Source organism: Eleginops maclovinus, chromosome 16, assembly GCF_036324505.1.
Source record: "Eleginops maclovinus isolate JMC-PN-2008 ecotype Puerto Natales chromosome 16, JC_Emac_rtc_rv5, whole genome shotgun sequence".
Taxonomy (NCBI): Eukaryota; Metazoa; Chordata; class Actinopteri; order Perciformes; family Eleginopidae; genus Eleginops; species Eleginops maclovinus.
The window spans coordinates 12,519,808-12,547,595 of NC_086364.1; the positions used below are offsets into that span (position 1 = coordinate 12,519,808).

Consider the following 27,788-nt stretch of genomic DNA (forward strand, 5'->3'; position numbering starts at 1 on the left):
TGTCTTAGTTATCTTATAGTAGTTTCCAATGGTAATCATTATTCCAAAATGGCAAAAGTAATAATTTCTTGCAAAACATTGCACAATGAATTAGCTTATTTTTCCAATATAAAACATGATTTCACATACATATTTAATGATAATTACGAGTGATACTAATCTCAGGTTGTGGAGGGATTTGAGGTAATTAAACATACTTTATTTAAATCAGAAGAGGTTCTAACACCTTTACCAAAAACTGTTCTTAAATTGAAACTGAATGTCTGCAGCTCATTTTGAAGAGTTAGAAAAACAAAAAACAGGTCATTGATCTCATGTTTACTGATCTTTTCATAGCATCTTGAGACTCATCTTTTTTGGAAGAAGCTAAGGTAAAAGATCTCACCAAAAGCATGTAATCTCCAATATCACCATGATACCAAACCACAAATCCTGTTAACACTATTGTGGACTCATCATCTGTTTAGCCTCTAAAGTGCCATCATGAGCACAGATGCGGAGATGGCCGCCTATGGCGTGGCGGCCGTTTACCTAAGGAAAACAGAGAGGGAGAGGATTGAGGCTCAGGCTGCCCCTTTTGATGCCAAAACGTCCTTCTTTGTGGCTGAGCCGCAAGAGATGTACCTCAAGGGTAAACTTGTAAAGAGAGAGGGTGGCAAAGCCACAGTTGAAACAGATTGTGGAAAGGTAAGTTATTAATTATTTTACTTTTTGTAAAGAACAATGTCTTAACATTTACTAAGGTATTTGTTTATCATTGCTTTTTTAAATGTGAATTGACACTACAGAATGGCATGCATCTGAATAATTTAAAGTAAAAATGTTTTATTGCATTTCCGATTCAGTCACTCACTGTAAAAGAGGATGACATCCATCCCAGGAACCCTCCAAAGTATGACAAAATTGAGGACATGGCCATGATGACCCATCTCAATGAGCCTTGTGTGTTGTATAACCTCAAAGAGCGTTATGCATCATGGATGATCTATGTGAGTTTCCAGTATGCCATACAGTCATGTTTCAATGTGTATGTGAGTATGAATATATATGTATCTATGTTTATGCTATCTGCTTTTACAGACCTACTCTGGCCTGTTCTGTGTCGTCGTAAACCCCTACAAGTGGCTTCCTGTTTACGATGCTCAGGTTGTTGATGCATACAAAGGCAAAAAGAGGATTGAGGCACCACCCCATATCTTTTCCATCTCTGACAATGCCTATCAGTTCATGCACACTGGTAAGATTAATGTCACTAGATATGATAAATACCCAGTAGTGAAATGTACCTTAAACAAAAACTTTTGAAATGAACATTCAAAACATGGACTGTATGATTGTATCTTAGATCGTGAGAACCAGTCTGTCCTGATTACGTGAGTATAAAACAAGCTGTCTTGCCAAATATTTATAAGCTTCATGATAATGAAGCAGAATCTTGACAATGTGCCTCTTGTACCCCAGCGGAGAATCTGGTGCAGGAAAGACAGTCAACACCAAGCGTGTCATCCAATACTTTGCAACAATTGCAGCTATTGGATCTAAGAAGCCTGAGTCAACGGCTGGCAAAATTAAGGTAAACTAGAAGATAAAAAAAAAAGCAATTTGACAGCAAAGTTCACTTCAATGTGTATTGAGGGCGGCAGCGGTTCAGCCTGTGGGGACCTGAACTTTGGTCCGAAGGGTCGCCGGTTCACGTCCCGATCGGACCAAAAAATGAATGTGGACTGGTACTGGAGAGGAGCCAGTTCACCATCTCGGCACCGAACCCTTAACTGCTCCCTGGTGCTGGCTAGACTGGCTGCCTCTCTGCTGTGAATCCTCTCAAATGCATGTGCATGTGTGCATATTACTGTGTGTGTTGTATGTAACTGTATTGTATGTATATTTGCATATGCATGTATAAAAAACAAAGTGGGAAACTGCATTTCCCCTCGGGTGGTCAATAAAGGTTAATGTTAATCTTATTTTTCATGTAACTCAAATCTTTTCTTGCAGGGCTCCCTTGAGGACCAGATCATTGCAGCCAACCCTCTGCTGGAGGCCTATGGCAATGCCAAGACTGTGAGGAATGACAACTCCTCTCGTTTTGTGAGTAATACAGGAAATATCTTATTATCTTTTAGTTGCTAGATTAGAAAAACTGATTATTAATGATCTGGCCATCTAGGGTAAATTCATCAGAATCCACTTTGGTGCTACTGGAAAGCTGGCTTCAGCTGATATTGAAACATGTAAGTTTTAACTATGGTGTGAGTCAAGATTTATTTGTCCTAAAATCTGGTCTCTGTTGAAATTATACATTGAAATTTAAAGTAATTTGTGTTTCAACTTCTATTTGTAATTCATAGATCTGCTGGAGAAGTCCCGTGTCACCTTCCAGTTGTCTGCTGAGAGAAGCTACCATATCTTCTATCAGTTGATGACTGGCCACAAGCCTGATGTCCTCGGTATGTTATACCAACAGTTTGAAAAACACATTTCCCAGAAAAAAAAGTTTGTTTATGTATTAATATTTTTTTCTTATAGAGACTCTTCTTATCACCACCAACCCCTATGACTACCATATGATCAGTCAGGGCGAAATCACTGTCAAAAGCATAAATGATGTGGAGGAGTTTGAAGCAACAGATGTAGGACAACAATTTAGTGAAAAAAGACATTATATGGAGGAACATTCTTTCCATACCATTAACTGCTTTATTTACATTGCAGATGGCCATTGACATATTGGGCTTCACTAGTGAGGAAAAAATTGGCATTTACAAGCTGACTGGGGCTGTGATGCATCATGGAAACATGAAATTCAAGCAAAAGCAGCGTGAGGAGCAGGCTGAACCTGACGGCAATGAGGGTAAAAAAGAAATTCTCAACATTGTAAGATGTGTGTAATAATTTATAGTTCACTCGTGTTTGATAGTTCTTTTGATTCTTTAATCAGAGGCTGATAAAATCGCCTACCTCCTGGGCCTGAACTCAGCCGATATGCTGAAATGTTTGTGCTACCCAAGAGTCAAGGTTGGAAATGAGATGGTGACCAAAGGTCAAACTGTGCCACAGGTAACAAAAAGAACATTAAAGATTTGCCAATATTTTAGCAAGGTTGACATTTTGATATGAACATTTATTTTGAGATATTTCCAAACTAAAATCCTAATTTCTAGGTCAACAATGCTGTCAGTGCTCTGTGCAAGTCCATCTATGAGAAAATGTTCTTGTGGATGGTCATCCGCATCAATGAGATGTTGGACACAAAATTGGCCAGACAGTACTACATTGGAGTGTTGGACATCGCTGGATTTGAGATCTTTGATGTATGTTGAAAAATATCTGAGCAGATTTAAAGTTCAAAATGATTTTGCCATGAAATTAAATGTTTCAATAACTACAGTACAACAGCTTGGAGCAACTCTGCATCAACTTCACCAATGAGAAACTGCAACAGTTTTTCAACCACCACATGTTTGTCCTTGAGCAAGAGGAGTACAAGAAAGAAGGCATTGAATGGGAGTTCATTGACTTTGGTATGGACTTGGCTGCCTGCATTGAGCTTATCGAGAAGGTATGTATTGACATTAGAAGAACATCTTGATATATGTCCAAATGTTTGCTTCCTCAGCTGAATATTAACAGAATATGTAAACTCTTTTAAGCCAATGGGCATCTTCTCCATCCTTGAAGAGGAGTGCATGTTCCCCAAGGCCTCGGACACAACTTTCAAAAACAAGCTGCATGATCAGCATCTTGGCAAGACGAAGGCCTTTGAGAAGCCAAAGCCTGGAAAGGGCAAGGCTGAAGCTCACTTCTCCCTGGTTCACTATGCTGGAACAGTGGACTACAATATCACTAACTGGCTGGAAAAAAACAAGGACCCCCTGAATGACTCAGTTATTCAGCTCTACCAGAAAGCTTCAAACAAACTGCTGTCATTGCTGTATGCATCTCATGGTGGACCTGATGGTAAGATGCTCAATACAAACTGATAATTTGTTCATTTAAGTTGGTATTCAAAACCTATGAGTCTCCTGTACGGACTTTCTAAAGCGCTTTTTATTTTCTGAGAAAAAACAAAATGAAAAAATATTATTGAAATGTTCCACTCGTTCATTTAAAAAAGTATATTTCATAATCATACAGTAGGTCCAGTGAGTTTGCAGGATGGGAAGGGTTATAACTACTATGGTATTTTTGTATGATTTGAAAATTCTAATCCACAAAAAAACATACATCACATACATTTTTTTTTTTTTTTAAACAGAGGCTGCTGCTGGTGGCAAGAAGGGTGGAAAGAAGAAGGGTGGTTCCTTCCAAACTGTGTCTGCTCTTTTCAGAGTATGTATTGTTTCACAGTACAATATGATAAACAGTTGCTTAACTCAATTCAGTTGACCTAATATCTTGTGTTTTCCGATCCACAGGAGAACTTGGGGAAGCTGATGACCAACTTGAGGAGCACTCACCCTCATTTTGTCCGTTGCCTGATTCCAAATGAATCCAAGACCCCAGGTAAGAAGCTCAAAACCATATTTTATGGACTTTACACGACATGGTTGTGTAGAGAAATGTTTTAATACAATGTGTTTGCAATATACAGGTCTTATGGAGAACTTCTTGGTCATCCACCAGCTGAGGTGTAATGGTGTACTGGAAGGCATCAGAATCTGCAGAAAGGGCTTCCCAAGCAGAATCCTCTATGCTGACTTTAAGCAGAGGTGACTGTAATTTTACTTATTCAAGTTAATTACAGTACAACTAAAAAAGATCAATAAAAGATGAAAGGTGAATATAAGTAACAACATTGTTTTACTTTGCAGATACAAAGTATTGAATGCCAGTGTCATCCCTGAGGGACATTTCATTGACAACAAGAAAGCTTCAGAGAAGCTGCTTGGCTCCATTGATGTAGACCACACTCAGTACAAGTTTGGGCACACAAAGGTACATTTCTATGGACAATATCAATAGCTATGAAATGTATATGTCCATTATCTATGTGTATTAATGACTGAAATCCTTAATTGACATCCTAGGTGTTCTTCAAAGCCGGTCTGCTGGGTACCCTTGAGGAGATGAGAGATGACAAACTGGCTACGCTGGTGACCATGACTCAGGCTCTCTGCAGAGGTTACCTCTCAAGGAAAGAGTTTGTTAAGATGATGGAGAGGAGGTAGGATTATCTTACAGTACACATAACTGAACATGTTTACATTTATCGTACATATATTTTTTGTTGAATTCTAAGCAGTTTTCAGATTTCATTTCAGTAATAATTACTTTGTATAATCTCTTTCTAGAGAAGCTATCTTCACCATTCAATACAATGTCCGATCATTCATGAATGTGAAGAACTGGCCATGGCTTAAATTGTACTTCAAGATCAAGCCTCTTCTTAAGAGTGCTGAGACGGAGAAAGAGCTGTCACAGATGAAGGAGAACTATGATAAGATGAAAACAGACTTGGCTACTGCCCTAGCCAAGAAGAAGGAACTGGAGGAGAAAATGATTTCCCTGCTGCAGGAAAAGAATGACCTGCAACTCCAAGTGGCTTCTGTAAGTAGGAAACAAAAGCAAGTCTTATTGTACCACAAGTAATAAATAACTATAAGTCAGTCATATCTCCTTCAGTCAAGCAGAACAACACATTTTAATTGTAAAAGAAACCGACTCAATATACTTTTTGAAATATGTTTCACTCATCAAAAACACCTTGTGTGTGTTCAAACAATAGGAAGGTGAGAACCTCTCTGATGCTGAGGAAAGATGTGAAGGGCTCATTAAGAGTAAGATCCAGCTTGAGGCCAAACTCAAAGAGACAACCGAGAGAATGGAGGATGAAGAGGAAATGAATGCCGAGTTGACTGCTAAGAAGAGGAAGCTGGAAGATGAATGCTCTGAGCTGAAGAAAGATATTGATGACTTGGAGCTCACCTTGGCTAAAGTGGAGAAGGAGAAACATGCCACGGAAAATAAGGTTTATATAACTTTAAATATACACTGATACAAAATTAAAAACATTTGCACAGAATTTTAAAAAAATGTACCCTTGATTTTCTTTAAGGTGAAAAACCTGACAGAGGAGATGGCATCTCAAGATGAAACCATTGCCAAGTTAACCAAGGAAAAGAAAGCACTCCAAGAGGCACACCAGCAAACACTTGATGATCTCCAGGCAGAGGAAGACAAAGTCAACACTCTGACCAAAGCCAAGACAAAGCTGGAACAGCAAGTGGACGACGTAAGAAAAACAACTGGATGTTTTTTGTGCTTAGATTGACTTCTTGGTGTTGATGATTAGCCTTTTAAATGCCTTATCAATACCTGTCTTCTGATAGCTTGAGGGATCATTGGAGCAAGAGAAGAAGCTCCGCATGGACCTTGAGAGAGCCAAGAGGAAGCTTGAGGGAGATCTGAAACTGGCCCAGGAATCCATAATGGATCTGGAGAATGACAAGCAGCAATCTGATGAGAAAATCAAGAAGTTTGTGTTTTGTTACATCTTAATATTGTCACAATAATACTTGATGATCCTAAGTAAACTATAACAGCAAAATACCCTTTTTCTTCTTCTTTACCAGGAAGGACTTTGAGACCAGCCAGCTCCTCAGCAAGATTGAGGATGAACAGACACTTGGTTGTCAGCTTCAGAAGAAGATCAAGGAACTCCAGGTAATGTACCTCTGTAGTATGAATAATATAGTCAGTTAGTGAAAAACAACGTTCTCAACTTAATAAGCCTTCTGGATGCTACTGTCAAATCTAGGCCCGTATTGAGGAGCTGGAAGAGGAGATTGAGGCTGAGAGGGCTGCTCGTGCTAAGGTGGAGAAGCAAAGGGCGGACCTCTCCAGGGAACTAGAGGAGATCAGTGAGAGGCTGGAGGAAGCTGGTGGAGCAACAGCAGCTCAGATTGAGATGAACAAGAAGCGTGAAGCTGAGTTCAGAAGCTGCGTCGGGATCTTGAAGAGTCAACCCTGCAGCATGAAGCTACCGCAGCAGCTCTCCGCAAGAAGCAGGCTGACAGTGTTGCAGAGCTGGGAGAGCAGATCGACAATCTCCAGCGTGTCAAGCAGAAGCTGGAGAAGGAGAAGAGCGAGTTCAAGATGGAGATTGATGATCTTTCCAGCAACATGGAGTCTGTTGCCAAAACAAAGGTATGCCTTGTTTTTCAGAAAAACACAATCACATAGGATTTCAGCAAATATTCAAATGATAAAAGTGGAAAATAAATACAGAATATCGACCTTTAGGCTTCATGTTGACTGCATTTGAGTCATGTCAATACATGCAAATTACAGGCAAACCTGGAGAAAATGTGCAGAACCCTTGAAGACCAGTTAAGTGAAATCAAGTCCAAAAATGATGAGAATGTTCGCCAGTTAAATGACTTGAGTGCACAGAGGGCAAGACTGCAAACAGAGAATGGTAGGTATCAAAAAACTGGAAGTGCTATAATAGTATACCAGCATATCTGTATCTACGTTTTTTTTTCAATGTAAAGCACTTTTAGCGATATTTCTGATATGAAAAAAAACATCCAAATCTTTTTCTTACTCTCTTATTTTTTAAGGTGAATTTTCTCGCCAGATTGAGGAGAAAGAAGCTCTTCTTTCCCAGCTCGCCAGAGGCAAACAGGCCTACACTCAGCAGATTGATGAGCTTAAGAGACACATTGAGGAGGAAGTGAAGGTAAAATATTTTAAATTTGCATTGTCCTTTATGACGCAATATGTGCTTGTGCTGTATATTCAATGAACTTCATGCCTGTGTTGGACCATTGTCCCCTAGGGATATGATAGAATATCAAAGAAGCACAAGGGGAGGATTTTTTAGTTCCATGCTTACAATTTCTTATGATACATTTATAGGCCAAGAACGCCCTGGCCCATGCTGTTCAGGCAGCCCGTCATGACTGTGATCTGCTCAGAGAGCAGTTTGAGGAGGAGCAGGAGGCCAAGGCTGAGCTGCAGAGAGGAATGTCCAAGGCCAACAGTGAGGTAGCTCAGTGGAGAGCCAAATATGAGACTGATGCTATCCAGCGCACTGAGGAGCTGGAGGAGGCCAAGTATATAAACCACTTTCTACTTTTCTATTAGTAAACACATCTGAATACATTGTAGTGTCTGTAACTTTATTTATATAACTTTGCAAGACAAAATTAATCTTTCCTTTATCACTACAGGAAAAAGCTTGCCCAGCGTCTGCAGGATGCTGAGGAATCTATTGAGGCTGTTAACTCAAAGTGTGCCTCTCTGGAGAAGACCAAGCAAAGGCTGCAGGCTGAAGTTGAAGACCTCATGATTGATGTAGAGAGAGCTAACGGTCTGGCTGCCAACCTTGACAAGAAGCAGAGGAACTTTGATAAGGTAAATGGTCAAACTGGTAATCTAACCGAGTGTCATCACAAGATACACAAACCTTTATAATAAACAAATAATGTTATTATCTTATATAAATCTAGGTCCTGGCAGAATGGAAACAGAAGTATGAGAGAGCCCAGGCAGAGCTGGAAGGATCCCAGAAGGAAGCTCGTTCTCTCAGCACTGAACTGTTCAAGATGAAGAACTCTTATGAGGAAGCCCTGGATCATTTGGAGACCATGAAGAGAGAAAATAAGAACCTGCAGCGTATGTTAACTACTATCTATATTACTAAAAAGTAATCATTTGTTAACAGTTATAAATAGTCCAATAATGCTTATCTTTATTGTGTTTCCTAATAGAGGAGATCTCAGACCTCACTGAACAGATTGGCGAGACTGGAAAAAACATCCATGAGCTGGAAAAAGCCAAGAAGGCTGTAGAAAGTGAGAAGGTTGAAATCCAGACTGCCCTGGAGGAAGCAGAGGTATCATCTTTTATATTTAATGTGTTTGTTATTGCAACATTTGATTTTGTGGTCCCCTATTCCATTAATATTTTATTAGAAATAGGATTTGTTATAATGACTGACATTGAGGTTATTAAAACTGGGCTGACCATTTTTGCAGGGTACACTGGAGCATGAAGAGTCCAAGATTCTTCGTGTTCAACTTGAGCTCAACCAGGTCAAAGGTGAGGTCGACAGGAAGCTATCAGAAAAGGATGAGGAGATGGAGCAGATCAAGAGGAACAGCCAGAGGGTGACTGACTCCATGCAGAGCACTCTTGATGCTGAGGTCAGAAGCAGGAATGATGCCCTGAGAATCAAAAAGAAGATGGAGGGAGATCTGAACGAGATGGAGATTCAGCTGAGTCATGCCAACAGGCAGGCTGCTGAGGCCCAGAAACAACTGAGGAATGTCCAGGGACAGCACAAGGTGAGATTTGTCTGATTGATAAAAGAAGAAAAAAGTTTGAAACCAAGGAACGTTAAAATCAAGTCTTTATTTTGATGTTTTCAGGATGCCCAACTGCACCTTGATGATGCTATCAGAGGACAGGAAGACATGAGAGAGCAGGTTGCCATGGTGGAGCGCAGAAATGGCCTGATGCTGGCTGAGATTGAGGAGCTGAGAGCCGCTCTGGAGCAGACAGAAAGAGGACGTAAAATAGCGGAGCAGGAGTTGGTTGATGCCAGTGAGCGTGTTGGATTGCTTCATTCTCAGGTGCATTTTTTTTTTTATCACAAGAAACAAGTTGTTTTTTTAACCAAATATTTTTTTAACCATATTTGAAATTAAATATGAATGTTTTTAGAAACATGTTTTTTTGTTGTTGTTCCTTTTCAGAACATCAGTCTTATGAACACCAAGAAGAAGCTGGAATCTGACTTTGTCCAGATCCAGGGTGAAGTGGATGATTCACTTCAGGAATCAAGAAATGCTGAGGAGAAAGCCAAAAAGGCAATCACTGATGTGAGTTTACATCTCTGACCCTCCTATGTTATGGGTTTGGTTTATCTCATGCACTGTTATTGTTGAGTCATTTTCAAATATTTACAGATTATTAAACTTGCATCTGTACTTTATGGATTTTTATTTTATTAGTGTGTGTTTGTTATTTAATATGTTAGTTCCCTTATACTATTTTTGCCTATCTGCTCCTTTGCTGTACATTTCTCTGCTGTGGGAAGATAAAGGACTTTATAAGGATTCTGATTTCAGGCTGCCATGATGGCTGAGGAACTGAAAAAGGAACAAGATACAAGTGCTCATCTGGAGAGGATGAAGAAGAACCTGGAGGTCACAGTCAAGGACCTGCAGCACCGCTTGGATGAGGCTGAGAACCTCGCCATGAAGGGTGGCAAGAAACAGCTCCAGAAACTGGAGTCCAGGGTATGAACTTTACTTAAATGCTCAGAAATTAGTTGGATAATCAAAACAACATATAAATGTACCACTTAAACTTTGCCTTCCTGTAATTAAATGTATTATTATTTATCACATTGCAGGTCCGTGAGCTTGAAACTGAAGTTGAAGCTGAGCAGAGACGTGGAGTTGATGCTGTGAAAGGTGTCCGCAAATATGAGAGGAGAGTGAAGGAGCTTACCTACCAGGTACATCTAATTTCATTAAAAAAAAACACAATAATTACTCCTTGAGTCAACATAAATCAAAGTAAATATCTTATACTATTTGTTATGGTAAATATTGTCCTTTTCATTCAACTAGATGTACATTGTACGCTGTATACACCAGCACTGTTTCCAATTACCATGCTGGTTACGCTGGGAAAAACCTCCCATTAAACAAAACTACTTTTCCAATTCTAACTGTTTTTTTTCACTTAAGTAATATTTTGAATACATTACTTCAGAAAACAGAAAATGTCTACAGTGTTGTAGCACCTTATCTAAGTAAAATGTGGTAATACTTGTTTAAACCTTGCTTGATTCTCCATCAACCCTTCATGAGTGACAAGTCTTTATCTGTTTAGACTGAGGAGGATAAGAAGAATGTGATCAGACTTCAGGATCTGGTGGACAAGCTGCAGCTCAAAGTCAAGGCTTACAAGAGACAGTCTGAGGAGGCTGTAAGTCAACTATGTCCATGTGACAAATGATGCAGTGGAATTAGAAATTATATCACAGTAAACAACTTCATTAACACAACTCAAAAACCCTTCACAGGAGGAACAAGCCAACACTCACATGTCCAGGCTGAGAAAGGTTCAGCATGAGTTGGAGGAAGCTCAGGAGCGCGCTGACATCGCTGAGTCTCAGGTCAACAAGCTGAGAGTCAAGAGCCGTGATGCTGGAAAGGTAGCTTTTTCATCTTCTTTGACAGCGTCATTTATTAACCATGAATACATCTAATCTATATATCCATACCCTTTTTGCATTATAATTTAAACTACACACACACGCAATAACTAATTACCTCTGAAAATGAAAGGCAAGCCATATGGCTGACAATAATATCTAGACATGACTATTGTTTTCATTCTGTTAACTGTTAATTGCTTGTTCCTAAAATACATACTGAATGTTATTCCTCCTTTGATACATTGCTAGGAACACTGCGTACAAGTACTGATTCTCTCTCTTTCACTTCCAGGGAAGTGACTCCGCTGAATGAGTTAAGACCTCAGCTGAAGCATTTTGGCAGAGTTCATACAATATGAGTTCCTGGGAATTTTAATAAATGATAAACCGGTCACAAGTGTCGTATTCTTTTTACTTTTTGGGGTCATATTCAACATGATATAACCTCATGAAACGGTATTAACCCATTCCTGTCAATTCAAAGTGACTACGTAATCATGTGTATTTGGCCCAATTATTTATTGAAAATAGTGTCTGGTTCTTTTGTAGTTCATTGTACATGATTTAAAACTAGCTGCAACTATTTCAAATGTAAGAATTGGCCAAAGAAAGTTGTTTCACTAAACAAGAGCAGCATTTGGGTATTTCTGTTTTTATTGTATTTATTTGTTGTGGTTTCCCAGAGTTTTACAGAGGAATGGGTTTAATTCCAAACAACCTACAATCTCTCTCTAATGATAATCTGCTAAAACAGCATTATCTTCCACTGTATTAAATACATTATCATTTGAAAAAAGAAAGCAAAGACTTTCCACGCACACCACTGTGCTAGAAACAAGTAGACCATGTATATATGTTTATGGAACACTAAACCAGAAAACAGGAAAAATAAAATAAAAATGGCTCAAGGAAAAACCTGTCCTTAAAAATTAAACAAAATAAACGAGTAATAAATGTGTACTAATGCAACTGCTTCTAATAAGTGTAGGAATATTTAACATTACAGATTTAAAAACATTTCTCATTAAATGACTGTATTTTCCAAGCCATTTACCAAAGTCTTACACTACATCATTTACAAGGTGGTTAACCTGACTATTTTTTATTGCCACCAACCTTTTTATCTTTCTTGCCACCTCCCTTTCCCTGGTCTGCCTTTTCCCTCCCTTTTGCTGGATCCCCTTTACATTTCTGTCCTCCTTGAGCCATTCCCTTCTGAAGCTGAGCTGTGGGAACCTTCTCAATCAGAGAGAAGCAGTTTTCATCTTGACTGATGGGGCTGGCCATGCTCCTCTGTTCATGTCGGTTGGGAGATGAAGGCCTTGAGTGGGCTCTTCTGGGACTTGCATGGCATGAAGAGCCAGGCTCGTACTGGACATCTTCTTTTGGGACAAGGTTCAAGTTGAAGGACAGGGATCTGCCAGGTGCTGGGCTCAGAGGGATCACAATGTTGTCTCCTGGGGCTCCGAGAGTGAGGAAGACTTCTGGGAATGTGCATGATTGGTTCATATTCTTATGTACCTAAAACAGATGAGAGTCGAATAAGCGTAAAGGCATCTTTTATTAAGACAATAACCTTAACACTTATCTAAAAATCTACACAAGCTGTAGCATATCTTACCAATTCTGGTGTAAAGCTCATGGACACCCTCACTGTCACCTGTGAAAAAAAGCATGTAATTCATTGTTTTATATAAAAGGCGGCAGGAACTCTTGTCTAATCTTTTTTAAATTCATTGGTGGGCAGCTACATAACAGTTCAAAGACTTTATAACTTGGAAGCAGCAAGATATCCAAGAATTCAACTAACTGGAACAAGTAATTGATGCAGGATTAAGGTCATTGATATCATTAAAAGTTTGACTGAAGCCATTTGATTTCTTTACTTTCAACAATTTGGGCTCCATAAGATTTGTAAATGTGCGTGAACTATCGACGTCAACTCTGCATATTACAAATCAAACATATTAATACATTTTTCTTCTCCATGCAATAACTCCCAATAAAATCAAACACTTTTATATTCAAGGTGAATCATTTACCTGTCCTGAAGAATTGAGCTTCTTCTGATAAGCTGTGTCTTGGGTAAATGAAGCAGATTTACGTAGGGAGGTGGGAGAGTCATATTCTGCATGAGCCATTTGATAGGTTAGGGGTCTAGAACAATCTTTCCTTGATGACGTTGGGGTACTTTCAGCAACAATTATTTGTGGTGGAGAAGTCTAGCAGGAAAAAATAAAACAATAGTAATTGAAAGGAACTTGAGCAGTCAATTATTCTGTTATAACCTGCTGTGATGTATTAGGTAATAATAAATAATGGATATGAGAGCCCTTATCGAGCAAATACTTTTTACACGTCAAAATTCTTCTTGTATTTTTCATACATTTTCTTTGCAAAAATAAAGAAAGTGCAAATACTTTATATTCCATATTTACATATGAGAATAATGTCTCATATTTAGGAAATACATTTAGCAACATCTGGCAATAACGTGCTTATGCCTTCAATAAAGTTAATGTTGTGTAACTTACTAGTCCATCCTTCGGAGGAAGTGCAACACGTTGATAGTCTAGCCGATTACTCTGACTGGAAGCAATGAGTTCAAAGAAGTCCTCCGCCTTTGCACCTGTTTTGGAGAGACAGGAGTTATTCCAGTGACATCTCATAGAGCATAAACACATGCTTGACCTTGCCCTATGTGTTTTTCCTGACCTGTTGTAGGGTGACTATTTAAAGCACTTCCATTGTGTGTGGGAGTGGCATGTGTGCTTCTGCTGGGTTGTAAAGAGCAACGCTGTTCATCCATTCGTCCACCTTGTGCATGACTTATCATTTTCAAGAACTGTTTCTGTTCAGATGGAGAGGCCTCCTAAAAAAACATATAACTTAGACAATCAAGATTGCAACTTCAATGAGGACTAAAGGAAAAAAGAAAAATGTTTCTAAATATTCACAATTGATACCATATTAATGTTTTGCTTAATATCCACATAGGATAGTAGAAGAGTGTAAGTGCAAAGATTTCAGCACTGTAATGGGCAACATGATGCCTCACCTGCTGGTGTTCGAAACGGCTAAAGGACAAAGACCTTTTGGGAGTCTTATCAGATGCGCTTGAACTGGGATACATTTTTTTTTGAGTAGATGGGGTTCCAATATTTAGGAAGGGTGCAGAACATCTCTGTTCATCCATCCTTGAGCCCTGTGGGAGGAATATAGGATTCATCATGATAATGTTTAAGCAAAGCAGTTGGAAGTGCTGTTGAACATATTCTACATCTGCAAAAAAGCTTGTCAAGACTTAGTAGAACAACATATAAAAAACATATTATGTAATGGCAAACCTGGGCTTTGGAGACCATGTAGCACAAGTGGCTGGCATCCCTCTCTGCAGCAGTTGATGTTGATGTGTTACCTCCATTCTGTATCCCTGGCAAAGAAGGAAGAGATACTCGCTGGTCATCAAGCCTTCGGCCCTGAGAGTTGGCCAGCAGGCTGAAGAACTTTTCAGAATTTGGACCTAGGATGAAAAAAACAAGAGATATTAGTTGTACATTATAACATTCAAATATGTAAACAAAAGTTACAGCTTAACATGTAACGAAACTATGTTATTATAACATTAAAAACAAGAACAAAAACAGCAAGAAAAACATGTTAGTGCTCAAACCTTTTGGAACAGTGCTCTGATTGGTATTGCGAGTGGGTGTGGACTTGGGAGTAGCATTTATGACACATCGCTGTTCATCCATTCGCCCACGCTGGGAATTACTCATCAAGGAACAAAGATATTTCTGTTCACCTGGAGTCAAGGCCTATATGGGTGAAAGGTGTGCAGAAAAGATGAATCCCAATACATAAATTAGATTAAAAAACAAATGGTCAACATTGATGTCATTGTTTCAATATAATGTAATTCACTTTTCAAATTAAAGATGATAGCTGTGACTTGAGCCTGTACCTGTTTTTGAGATTCTTTAACTTTATTCTTTTGTTGTTCTATTTCAGAGCCGGGGCTGAATGAGGCTGAACGTGGAGGGCCTGAACCAGTTCCCAGTGTGTTCTTATTCGTTAAACACTGGGTCTCTTTGGGTAGGATTTGTGGTAGTGAGCACCTTTGCTCATCCATTCTCGAACCCTGAAAATGCATAAGACCAAGATTTCTCAGCATTTTGGATAAAGAAGCACACTTTTTTGATAAAAAAAAGTTTAACAGAGAATTGAGCAACAACAGCTTTCTGTAGAAATGTAAATATAACACTTATCTGTGAAAGCCACTCATACAAATGACATATCAGAGCTTTCAACATGCTTTTACATGACTGTAAATTCAAACATCTCTGTAAATGTACGGCTGTTTGTAGCTTCCTACACATCACATTTCAGTTATTAGTTTTTTCCCCATTAAGGTTTCATATTTGTAACATTTAAAGTATTTTGATATGTTGATCTATTGCTATAAAGAATGTTAAATATTTTTCATTTAAATAAGGAAATCACTTGCCTGGACTTTAGAGACCATGAAACATAAGTAGCTTGAATCTCCCCCTGCAGTAGATGGGGCCTCTTTGTTTTGTAATCCTGGTAATGATGGAAGAGACACACGCTGATCGTCGAGTCGTTGGCTTTGAGTGTTTGCCAAGAGGCTTAAGAACATTTCAGGATCCGCACCTAGCAAGATTAAATGTGAAAATGTTATGTAACTATATAAAAGATTAACTTTGAAAAATGTAAACACAACTTGTCTTAGCTAAGTACAAGTTTCCAGAATACTAAAGCATTTATGGATGTGTTGAAAAAGATTTTATGGGTACAGACAGTTTTTTGTGGGTGGGTTTTCACCTTTCTTTGATGTACTTGCAGCAGGCTGTTGGACTCTCTGTTTTGGTGAGCATGGTGCACTCTTGCTAGGATCAAAGGAACAGCTTTGGTCGTCCATGCGTCCACGCTGGCCACCGCTGATCATATTGATGAACTTCTGTTGTTCATCAGGAGTTTGTTGCTATTGGACAGAAATGTGAGATTACGATTTGACCAATTGAGGAATTCACAATATCTAATAATGCAACCCACAGTCAAAAGTGTCAGTAGACGAAACCTGCATTCATTTAAGCAACTAGAAAGACACAATAAGACAGAACAAACCGTTATTGAAGCGCTGCGGTCACGCTGACAGGTAACTTGTAATTGGTTGTCTGGTGTGAACAGAATCTTCCTGTTGAGATCTGGAGTACTCTCTGTCAAAGAAATCTGAGGTGCAGAGCCACGATGGTTACAGTTCCTAGGTGCCTGAGAAGAAGGTCACATTTGGAGTATATTTCAGTTTTTAGATTCATCAAAGCACATATGCAGGTGTATGCACTAAGAAATTGTAGTCTACCTGAAGGTTAAACCCTGGCAATGACATTCCCAGTTCAACAAGGTGTTGTCCCCCAAAGTTTGATCCTGTTGGAGCAGAGATGAAACAATAAACAATCAATCTTCAAATAACGACATGTAAAATGCAGTACTCTTTGTGTCTGCATTCCTAACCTGGAGCTGTAGTTTTGACTTGTTCAGTTTTAAGAGGACTCAAGGAGCATCGCTGTTCATCCATTCGTCCACGCTGAGAGTAACTCATTATGTTGTTGATTTGCTCATGTTCTCGAGCTTCCTGTTGAACATCAGCCACTTGGAACTTAAATGTAATATCAGAATATAATCCACAGCATATTAAGTTTTCAATAGATTCTAAAAAGATTACTTGGAAATATTTGTCCAAAATAAAAAGCATCAAAAGAAACTAAGACAAAACAGACACAAACTTCATAGCACAGGAATGAACGTTAGGCTCTAAAACTCTTACCAGCACAGCGTTGGTAGCTTCTGATTTTGAGTCCACTCCAGCAGCTGCCATCATGAACAATTAACTGAAAAAGGGAAACTGTATACTACTGAAAACTCAAATGTAAATAGAATAATAAACAGAACAGCAAGATAGACAAAAGTACTTGCTGTAAGTAAAAGAAAACCTATTCCATCTAACTTGTGTATGTGCAATGAAAAATGATGATCCTGATGCACCTCCAGATATGTACTGGATAAAGCTTGGTTGCTGCTTTTAAAAAGAGCTAAGTCCTAAGTATTAAACCCTTGCCATTAAGACCCAAGCCAGTGCTCCGGAGGCAATATTACCATGTGTAATCCCAGATGAAACCATAATCCTCGACATGGCGAGAGATTATCTTTTTCACTGGTAGGTTCACATACAGCATTACCACTTCCGATCTAACTCTGTGCTTAAAGTTCATATTTGCATTTTGAAGGCCACACATTGTCGGTATATATAGCAAGAACAACATGCCCATGTTATGATATTAAGAATAACGCAGCTGCAACTCTCGTTTAAAATCTAATCTCAATATATACAATTCAACTTCATAAAAGTAAGCGTCAAGACCCTGATTGGTCAAAGCTGTACTTATTTAAAGGCATATGGAGGATCGGACGTTTTCAGCTTGCATTGATCACACATTACATAAATATTCAGACACAACATATACGACAAAGTATATTATCTTAAATGCAAGGATATTAACAGTGTACACGTGGTTGAATGATCTATTAAAGTCAAAACATCTCCACAATTATTTAAAATAATTCTTGGCCTGGAAGTTTATTTACTGATTTGGGGATTGATCAAATGGAACATACGTTGAGAATATTTTGTGAAAAAGGTAAAACAAATGTTATGCAGATTAAAAGTCTTCTAGACCACTTCACACAAGACAACTTAAAGTTAATGTATCATGCATCTTTTATTACTCATTTTTCAACAACAAAGAAACAAACAGCCATCACACTTGCTCCCAGTAATACATTAAAGAATATGGTAAACATCCAAGCCTTCATACAACAGCAGTGGAGATAATATACTCTGAGATTAACTGACAGGGGGAAACAGGTACCTAGAGAGGGAAAAGAATGCACTTCACACTTGCCACTGAATATACGATACATACTTCTACAGACTTATATAGTCAAGTCAAAATGTATCTACATAAGAATGGATTCTTGGTGTGAGATGGTCGTGTTTTGTGGGAGTGATGCAATCTTTTTTACACAAATTACAGGAAATCATAGATTGTTGTAACAAAAATAGGAATTTCACTCACAATAGTTAAATAATCAAAACATTAATTCTATTTCGTTAAATATTTTATATAATTTTAAATCACAGTAGCATAGGGAACCCCATTTACAACAAACTAATAAAAGTATCTTTCTAAAACAAAACAAAGAATCACAAATGTTTCCTTCCATGGCTACATCTAAGATTCCTCCCCATGTTTCACATCAGACGTGGAAGATGCAGCAACAGAAGGCAAGCAACCAGCCTCTCAAATGCAGGACTAAACCCTTATTCCAGTGTATTTTACCTGTTTCAGGTGAACTATCTAACTATCGGGATTAGGAACTTGGTCCAGACTCTTCAGGTCATTAAGGAAGCTTGTTGGAGTCAGGATGTGAGAAGACCCTGTCAAGGAGAAAGTGATATTAATACTTAAAAAAGGTCAAACCTCTTGAAAGTTGAATTCTTTGGTTATAAAATGATGGCCTTTTTTTTCAAGATTGATTCTCACCAATTAGCACTTCCCATTTCCCATCAGTGGCCCGAGTGACTTCATAGGCAGAGCGCATCTCCGACTGTGACACTCCACCAATCACAAATATAATCAGCCGAGGGCCAGTGCGATATTCTGTTGGAGATTTATTTTTGTGCCAGTGTCCAAAACGTGCACTGCTGTAAAAGAATCAAAACAACAATTTTGATCAACAATCATCCATTTCCAATAAAGCAACCCTAATAGCATTAGATCATTTAAAAATAAATGAAAACATTTGAGAGAGAATTCCCAACTTTTCTCAGTCTGTCATAAACAGAGAAGGGCTTTACACACAATCTCTGTTAATGTGTGTCATTATGTAACCTCTTTACCAACTGCTATGTCTGGTTCTGCAGCCAGCCCAAAATAGCCATTCAAGAGTACGTACTAGTGTTAATATTAATGACTACTCAGTTTTAATTCTGCACTTTGCTAGAAAGGAAGGGCATAAGCATGGTGCATTATACAGATTATGACTGAACCCAGGTCCATTAGAGTGGTTTGTATAAGCAACATAACCATGACAGGAATTCCCTGGGGGATTATAGAGCAGTCAAAGCACAACTTTATCCATTTCACTTTTTCAGCTCACTTTGACACAAGCCTGACTCCAACTCATTTACAGGCATAAAAGCTTTTATCTGACAAAAACCTTCTCTTTACCCCAGTTAATAATTTGTGATTTTTTAAAAATGCAATACTTTCTTTGGAAAACAAAGAAAAAGTCAAATCAGATTTTATCTCTAGCTGTCATGTTTCAATATCTTTAAATTATTACTTATTGACCAATTGTTTATAAAACTGTCATAAAGTAATAATGTTCAGTTCATATTTGATGATAATATATTCAGATATTTCTTTTCTGTTTCCAGCACCCACCTGACTGCAGTCTGAGTTGTGTTGATGGGAGCGGGGTCAGAAAGGAATGGCCACTGCTTTCTGTCCAGCTTGTCGTCTATGACATTCTGCAATCGAGAAAAACACACAGTGTAAAACGCAGAGGTAAACTCCGTCAGCAACATCAGGAACCCAATTGTTGCTTAACTACCTCCATGACGTCTTTTATGATGGGTGTCCATCTAGAGAGCTGGTACGTGCTCTCTGTGCGCTCCTTCCGTTCTGGCAGTGTTTTCCCAGCATTGCGGCCCTAACAGACAACACGACATTTGTAACAAATACTGACGAAAAATTATGTTTGAGAATATAACCACACTTGTGAAAAAATTCACCCCAGCTATAAGGTTACAGCCCAGGTTCTGCAGGTTGGTGATGATGTTGCTGTCAGCCTGTATGTTGGCATGCTGGATGAGCTTGGCAAGGTTCTCCTCCCCAATGCCTAAATGATGGAGGCAATGATAACTCTGAATTATCTGCTTTACAACTATTATCAAAGCTTATGGTAGTGTTAAAGCTTCTAATTAATGGTTACAAATGCTAAATTGCTCCAAACAGAAAAGGTTTGGAAAAGGGCGCACCTTTTTTCTTGTGGAATATGTAGAGCAGTATGATGCGGATTTTGTCATAGGCCTCAATTTCATTGTTGAGGAGCACAGGAACAATGCTCTTCATGGCATCCTTTAGAGGTTCCCCTTCTGCATTTGCTCCCATTGCCAAGTCCTGTGAATAACAACATGGTGGTTACTACACTTCAACTGGAAACTCGAATAACAGTTACAACTTAAAATCAGCTGACAGACGACTCACAGGGCAGCTGACTTAAACTGTTGGTACATATGCTGTAAACTGCGCTGTATAACAATAGTCTCATAATGTATTTTTAAATAGTCAATGAACAGAAGCAGTTGACTTTGAATCTATCCTAGAATGGGAGTTAATAAATACATACAACTCTGGGATTTCCCGTTAATGAGTTTCGTAAAAACTCTTGTTAAGCTTTATGATGAATTTTGACAAAGACTAAAAGCCAAGCAACATCTTTTTGTGAGCAAATGAAACTAGAAAGTGGCTACAAGAGCACATAAAAATACATCACATGGTTTAGTTCATAACGTTACGCACATACATATATATTGGTTTGCCCAAACAATGTACAGCACTAAAACAACGACAGGTGACCGAGAGCCATTGCTGTTTGGATCACACCGTCAATCTTTGAGCCAAAACATACCTTTTGGATTAATGAGGCAGCTCTCTGACATGATGATGTCAATCCATTAGTGCAGTGATAGACTCATTTAAAAGGCACCATAAACACTTGCATTTCAAAATGCCACAACCATGCTTAGATTGACATTTCCTGTGTGCATGCAACTCATTTAATACTGGACTAAATGTGGCACAGCCCCATTTTTACACCCCATCAGGGAGACAAAGCATGTGTGGCTCATAAAAACCACACAGGTATGGTGATGGTTTGAACCTTGGCCTTATCTCAGTGTCATGTGGATGAAAGGATTTCCCGATGCCAAGCAGTACATATATCACGTGCCATTAAAGGCCTTTCCACTCAGTTATGACATAACAGCTTCCTTTACATTTCTGTTGATATATGGATGTCCATTCCCAAGCTTCTCATGTGATTTTACGATTCTCTATTAAAATGTCAGATCAGTGGAGCTATAAATAAATATCCCATCTGTAGAGGTCCCGTATCATGCTAAGTGAGTGAGACAGAGTAATTCTAAAAAAGAACAGACTGAAAGGATGTTTATCCAACAATGCATGAGCATGAACAGGCTCATTCCAAGAATAGCAAGTTAAAGGGGAATCTATGGGTGCTTTTCTCTTCAGGGATCAAGTGATAGTTATCATGTTTTTATTTATATCACTGAGTAAATGTACAGGACGGAACTGTAACTTCACCTTTGTATCGCCATACAAATGTGGATTAAAATGAACTGGACCTCTAAGAGTGTAAGTGAAACAAAATAAATGTAACTTTCCAAAAGATCATTCATTTCACTTTCACACTTCAAGAGTACCAACCTGTTCCACTTCACAAAGCTTATCAATAGACGCCTTGAATTTTTTCATACAAGCTTCGGCAAGGTGCAAGTGAGTAGAGTACTGTGAATGAAAATAAGTTGTGGTTATTTATTCAGGAAATAATTTGCAGTTAAAACAAAAATCATGTGATTTACAAAACAAATAAAAATACTGCTAAGCTACAGGCAAGACAGACAACTCGGATATGAGATGGAAACTTTTTGGAGCAATTTGCACGATTAATATCATGATGGACATTCAAAGTAAAGGCCAATGAACTACAAGTGTGTATAATTTAGTTGTAAATAAAGACTTGTTCAAACAAACTTCTAAATATACTGTCAGAAAAGTCTTGTAAAAAAAATATGTTCAAAATAATGTTTAAGGAGGAAAATAACTCAATGATCAAATATTCCTAAAATTGGAAAATGTAGGGTGTACCTGCTTTACAATACAAAAATAAATATAATCAGACAATAACACTGAGGGGCTGGTTTATCTTTGTCACACTGACCATGCTCAGTTCCTTTTGGTACTGTGGCATCTTCTTCAACATCTGAGAGAGATCTTTTATGTTGGACTGAAATTGACAAAATGTTAACAAAACCCATTAGAACCTAAAAGTAATGTCCTATATTATGAACATCGGTCACATTAATTAAACATAAAATGAGTACAGCACACTCACATTATCAGTGCACATTCTCTTGCTCTCACAAAAGGAGCGAAGAAGCTCTGTCACTTTCCTGCAACAAAGAGTTTTGAGTTTTGAGACTTTTGTGTTTGGACATATTATAAAGATCAGTTTGAAAAGGGAAAATGTAAGGTATGATCATGCCACTTAACAATATGCGTTTACTTTATTCCTGCGCACTAACAAAGAGATTTAATATGATCACAGATTAAATAAGTACTTAATTACAAAATATGATGCTACAATGTAACTTATTTAATGGCTAAGTATCATATCAAATTGCTAAGTTATTTCGAGTGCACATAAAGCAAAGTGTGTGTTCTGAGGTTGCAACATAGAAACAAGAAAAAGCAATGACCAGAACATGTTGGGAAAGGTTAAAGTGAAACCAAAATGTGTGAAGATATTCTCATCTAGTTGTAACACACTTACTTAGTGACGTCAGCAATGTGCATATGTTTGAGCTGGACCCAGAGCTCATCATCTTCGTCCAATAACACTTCTCTGTTATTTGAATCCCCAATGCCAGTTGTCTGATAACTTCAAAAATAAATAAGAAAGTGAAACAGAATTAACTTTGGAGAAATTGAATATGATGCATACAATATATAAGATGTCCACTCACCTGTAGATGTCCTGTTTAATGTCTAGCAAGTCATACGCCATTGCCTGGAAGGTCAACTCATGTAGAATGGGTGAGATGGGATCAAAGCCACGATCGACAATCAGTAGCTGGGATCGCGCCTTGTCTGCACCCTAAAAACAATAAATATAGGATTTTACACCAAGCAAATATTTAATATACTGAGAAATATGTCATGCAGTGAAAGTCTTATAATTCTTTATAAATAAACGTTTTGATATCACAGTCTGATGCAGGATGAGGAAGTGTTTCAGCAAACTAGTCAAGTACAGAATTAAGAGTAAGACAGCCCAACATGGAAGCTCTTCAGATGCATGCAGGGAAAAAAGAGAACAGTAATACATGCCTGTTAAGACCCATCTCAGGAGCAAGGAAATGTCAGCTATGAAAGACAGAAAAGAAGAGGAGTCCAGCAAAGCATGAGAAAAAGACTCAACAGGAAATAAAACTCAGAAACCACAGAACGTCCACAACCTGTGACAGTGAAGAGCAGAAGAATCCCAACAGAAATGTATTCTCTAACACTGAAAAATTGATTTAGCAGGAAAAAGCGGTATACAAATTAAGAATACAATCAAATCAATACAGTCAGGGTCCCTACTGCTAAAGGCGAGCTATATTAAAGACTTGCTAATACCAAACAGAAATACATTCATGATCAATTTTCCACACAAGTTTACACTGTCCAGATCTACTTGATGTTGCATTTGTTTTAAACAAATGTTACCAGATGTTTTTTTGTATTACAAGTTCATTTTTAATTGTCTTTAAAATATTTCGAAAGGACATGCAGGAACCCTGACATTAGGGCCCATAATTGTTGCGCATGGTGCTCTTAGTACTCCCTAACCTCTCCCATGGTTGGGTTGTCTGCTTTGTGAGCAATAAGGCGCTGGTAGACCTCTTCAGCCAGCCTCGCATTCTCCTCCGGTCCCCTTAGAGATAGGAAAGTATACACCTGAATGAACAAATTCAGAGGAAAAGGAATTTCAGTATACTTCTATGCAGGGCTTTCATACTTGCGGTAACGGATTGCAGGGTACTCCTTAAGTGTGTCACACAGGGTTGCAATCTGCTCTGCCAGAATTTCCATCATTTTTCCTTTGTCTTCACTTGGCTTGAAACTATAGAAGGAGTACATGGAGGTTGGATCATCCAGAGAGAAGACCTGCAAGGGAGAGAGGGGATGAGGTTTGCCTTGAATGTAACCATAACTGCATTATTCATATGTGTACATTAACAATGACAAAATTACTTGGTAAATTGTGAAAGGTGTCAATATTGTAATTCACGGAGAGCTCTAGGGGAGCATTTTAGTCTGGACTCTTTCATTAACAGCCTCAGTAGGCAGCAGTTAAAGTGAAAAAACTCTGATAAACCGTGCCGGCTGCACAGCACCAATCATCACACCACAAAATTGCTAAAACAAAAGTGGAAAAGGACAGTAAGGATAAAATAACCAGGTAGGTTAAAGTAAAAAAGGAGATTCTTACCTGAGACTCATACGGCAGAAAGCAACATTAATCTCTTTTAAAGTCTTGACGACTTTGGCGACTCTAGATCTCCCAATCTCAGCAAAGAGACCATCCGGACAATCTATGCACGCAAACATAAGTAAATTAGAAATGGCAAACAAATGTTGGTAATAAGAAAAATGTTACATTCATACATAACCTTTTACATTTTTTGAAGAGTGCATTTAAAAAAAGTTGTTTCCTATAAGTTTAAATGCCATTTAATTTAAATGCAAATATGCACAGTACAGTGTACAAACACAGACACACATACAGATGATCTTACTATCAGTGAAGAAGATGTGTGCGGCTTTGTAAGTAAAGGCGGCATCTTTGAAGTCGTTAATGAGAGCACGGACTGACTGTAATTGAAAATAAATGTTGTTTAAAAAGATCAAAAAACCCACAGTGACAACAGAACATTGCAGATCGATCTCTGAGATAGAAAGCTACAGCTAACCTTCTCCACAGGTGAAATCAAATAAATAGCCTCCAGACTAGAAATGGGCTCCCTTCGTTTATTGATGTCCTCCACAACTGAAAAAGAGAAAACAGTGCATCTTTCAGGACTTCAGTCTCAACAATATAACTTATTAATATGTAACGGCAACAAACACATGATCATCATAATGTATGGTGACATATAATGAGTGTGGAACTCTGAGAAGGGCGTAATTTCATGAGGTTCTTGTTTCATAAAGATGGTAAAAACGTGCAAATATAGAATATTATTTATTGAGTTTATGTAAATAAAATGGCTTTGTAAGGACTGAATCTCCTTAATTTTGATCCTTTTACTCCGGACATCTGTACATATTCTTCCATTGCTGACAGCAGTTTGATGATGCTTAAAAGCAACAGCTGAAAAAAGGAACTGATATCTATTTATTTTTAGTTTGAAGTTGCATGTATTAAACTTATATTACATTAATTATCATCTGCATACTTACTGGTAACCCCCTCTGCCAAAATGTCAGACATCTTGCAGCAAGAGGATAGAATACGCATGCTCATGTGATCCACAATAAGAACCTGAAGAAGCAAGAGATATCCAGGGGTTATAAATTCAGTTTTTGTAATAAAAATCTAGGGACTATTTCATTCTTATTGGACAATTGTCACCTTCCATTCTCCATCCTTCTTGACACTTTTGATAACCCCATTCAGGATTTCTGTAGAAGAGAAGAAATGCATTTATTTATGATTATAGAGCATCAACAATTTCTTGCCCCACACAAAAATGTTAGGTGAAACAGGTAACAAGTGTATGAAATGTATCAATGACTCCAATACGACAATACTGGGCAATGCATTTAGTAAAAGTGAAGTTACATAGCACCATAGATTGGCATTTAACCTTTTGCTAAAATGTCGCAAATAAAAAAAGATTTGATGTCTTGTTTTTGTAGGTCAGCTGTTTGTCGTAAGCCAGTTGAAAAAAAATAATATTTAGCTCTTTTGTTTACCTGCTCAGCAGGATGGGTGCTGGTTAACTGTATTATTCTTTTGAGATTATATTTCATAAGGATCAGATTATATCAATTTAAAAACTGTGGTGTATACCAACTGGTGAAACAAACTGCAAAACTGAGGTTTTCCTGCAGTGTTTTATTGTGGAGGTTAGCCACCTTGCCCAAAATGCCAGAAAATAAAACCTCAACCTTCAGGGTAAAAGGGAAGAGGGACTATTTTACAAAGCCAATTATATTTAGTTTGGCAATTGTTTAGGCCATCATCACCTCACCAGTATTCGTTGGCTTACTTCTTAAGCATAACTGTTCTCCTTTTATTAGTGCACATAAGGAAGACAGTGTTTGAAGAGGCAATACAATGAAGAACTACATCAATGTGATAACAGGTCATTTCTCAACTTCCTCAATATTAACAAAGCAGAGACTCCTTAACGCAGGCCACATTTGGTGTTAAACCCTTCCCTTTAAACAATGGTTAGCAAAGCTAAAATCTTTTGATGGTTCTTATGATAATCTTGACAAATTGTCCTTTCAGTTACTTATTTAAGGCCCAATCGACGACAAACTTCCTTTCTTGCAATGGCCAATCTATTTCTACACAAGGAACTGGAAAAGATCACAACTTTTAGCCAGGGCTTTTCCAACTTAAAGAAGACAGCCTTTAAGCAACATCAATGTCCCAAATTCTCTCGCCTGTAAAACAATACTTAAATAAATTAGGTAACAGTTCCAATCATTTTTGGTCTGATATCTGAATCATTTGCAAACTCAGGGTTATATGTATTGCCTAAAAACACATGAATATTGTATTAGTTCTGAAAGACGGATGTTTTCACATTTAGACGATAAGTTAAGAACAGATAGATACTTCTGAATACACAATGTATTATTTATTTACTTTTCTATTATAGACGTTGCACACAAAGGCCAATTTCTCGTATGTGTTAACCTACTTGGCAATAAAACCAGTTTCTGATTCAAACAATAGCTATTTGTTAACAAAAGCAAGACACCTGACCTGACGATTCAATATTTAAATACAAATGACTTTAACACATTATTGATGGATATTAACTGTAGAACACAAGTGTTGATTTGTTGAAGTGAAGTCATGCGACCTCCCTTTAAATGAGCTAGCTTACGTTAGCCTATAACTTTGACTGTCACAACATTTCCAGTCACTGACGCAACGACTCTTTTTACATTCGCCAAACATCGCAACAACACCAACAACAACCCTTTCCCGTCAGCAAACATTGATACCAATATATGCAAAACAACAATAACAATGTATCACAATAACTTGGAAAGCGATTTCATTATCAACCAAAGTAAGGTGCACAATTCATTGGGACAGGAACAGGAAGAAACCGTTTGGTGGCCATCGTCTCCAGCAGTGTATGTGCCGAAAGTTGAGCGTCATCTAATCCAGCTCATAGGTGAACGTGTAAATTCACTTTGTAATGATTTTAATTTGAACAAACTTCTTAAAACAGACAGGGATAAAACGAATGTGTAACTTACTTTCTCCTACTACCGCTTTCAGCCCACTCGGTGCCATCTTGACAGCAGTCTGCTGCTGCTGGCTGGTCGGTCGGTCACTTCCTTGTTGTTATATATATATATATATATATCGGATCTAGCGCAAAGCTTTGACAGCGAAATATTGCCCCCTTTTGTATGATACGACTATT

The 27,788-nt window shown here is 38.1% G+C and overlaps 2 protein-coding genes and 1 pseudogene across 2 annotated transcripts; 1 reads left to right on the plus strand and 2 right to left on the minus strand.

Annotated features, from left to right (window-relative positions):
* The first annotated feature begins 322 nt into the window (after positions 1–322).
* On the plus strand, positions 323–11,504 carry LOC134877569 (myosin heavy chain, fast skeletal muscle-like; annotated as a pseudogene).
* Positions 11,356–17,241, minus strand: LOC134877534 (uncharacterized). The gene is made up of 15 exons (XM_063903070.1): positions 17,025–17,241; positions 16,712–16,832; positions 16,560–16,624; positions 16,325–16,468; positions 16,022–16,181; positions 15,684–15,850; positions 15,141–15,317; positions 14,850–14,994; positions 14,524–14,699; positions 14,235–14,381; positions 13,892–14,048; positions 13,711–13,805; positions 13,219–13,398; positions 12,798–12,836; positions 11,356–12,697 (listed from the first exon to the last, which is right to left on the minus strand). Exons 1-15 carry the CDS (start codon positions 17,076–17,078, stop codon positions 12,272–12,274), a joined length of 2,253 nt encoding a protein of 750 aa, XP_063759140.1. The 5' UTR covers positions 17,079–17,241; the 3' UTR covers positions 11,356–12,271.
* A 716-nt stretch (positions 17,242–17,957) lies between these two features.
* Positions 17,958–27,721, minus strand: stxbp2 (syntaxin binding protein 2). Its single transcript, XM_063903076.1, is given in 20 exon segments — positions 17,958–18,695; positions 18,802–18,962; positions 19,705–19,790; positions 19,874–19,972; positions 20,055–20,161; positions 20,301–20,442; positions 21,772–21,852; positions 22,286–22,351; positions 22,460–22,517; positions 22,898–23,005; positions 23,091–23,221; positions 23,959–24,043; positions 24,128–24,276; positions 24,602–24,618; positions 24,621–24,704; positions 24,909–24,984; positions 25,083–25,159; positions 25,573–25,654; positions 25,745–25,794; positions 27,619–27,721. Coding segments are annotated over 20 exon segments (1,776 nt in total). The 5' UTR covers positions 27,656–27,721; the 3' UTR covers positions 17,958–18,615.
* Between the last annotated feature and the right edge of the window lie 67 nt (positions 27,722–27,788).

Coding starts and splice junctions, on each gene's coding strand:
- LOC134877534 (XM_063903070.1), bottom strand. CDS start 17,078: ATGATGGCAGCTGCTGGAGTGGACTCAAAATCAGAAGCTACCAACGCT. Junction 14,995..15,140: donor TTAAAGAATCTCAAAAACAG/GTACAGGCTCAA, acceptor TCACCCATATAG/GCCTTGACTCCAGGTGAACA. Junction 13,806..13,891: donor AAATAGTCACCCTACAACAG/GTCAGGAAAAAC, acceptor TCTCCAAAACAG/GTGCAAAGGCGGAGGACTTC.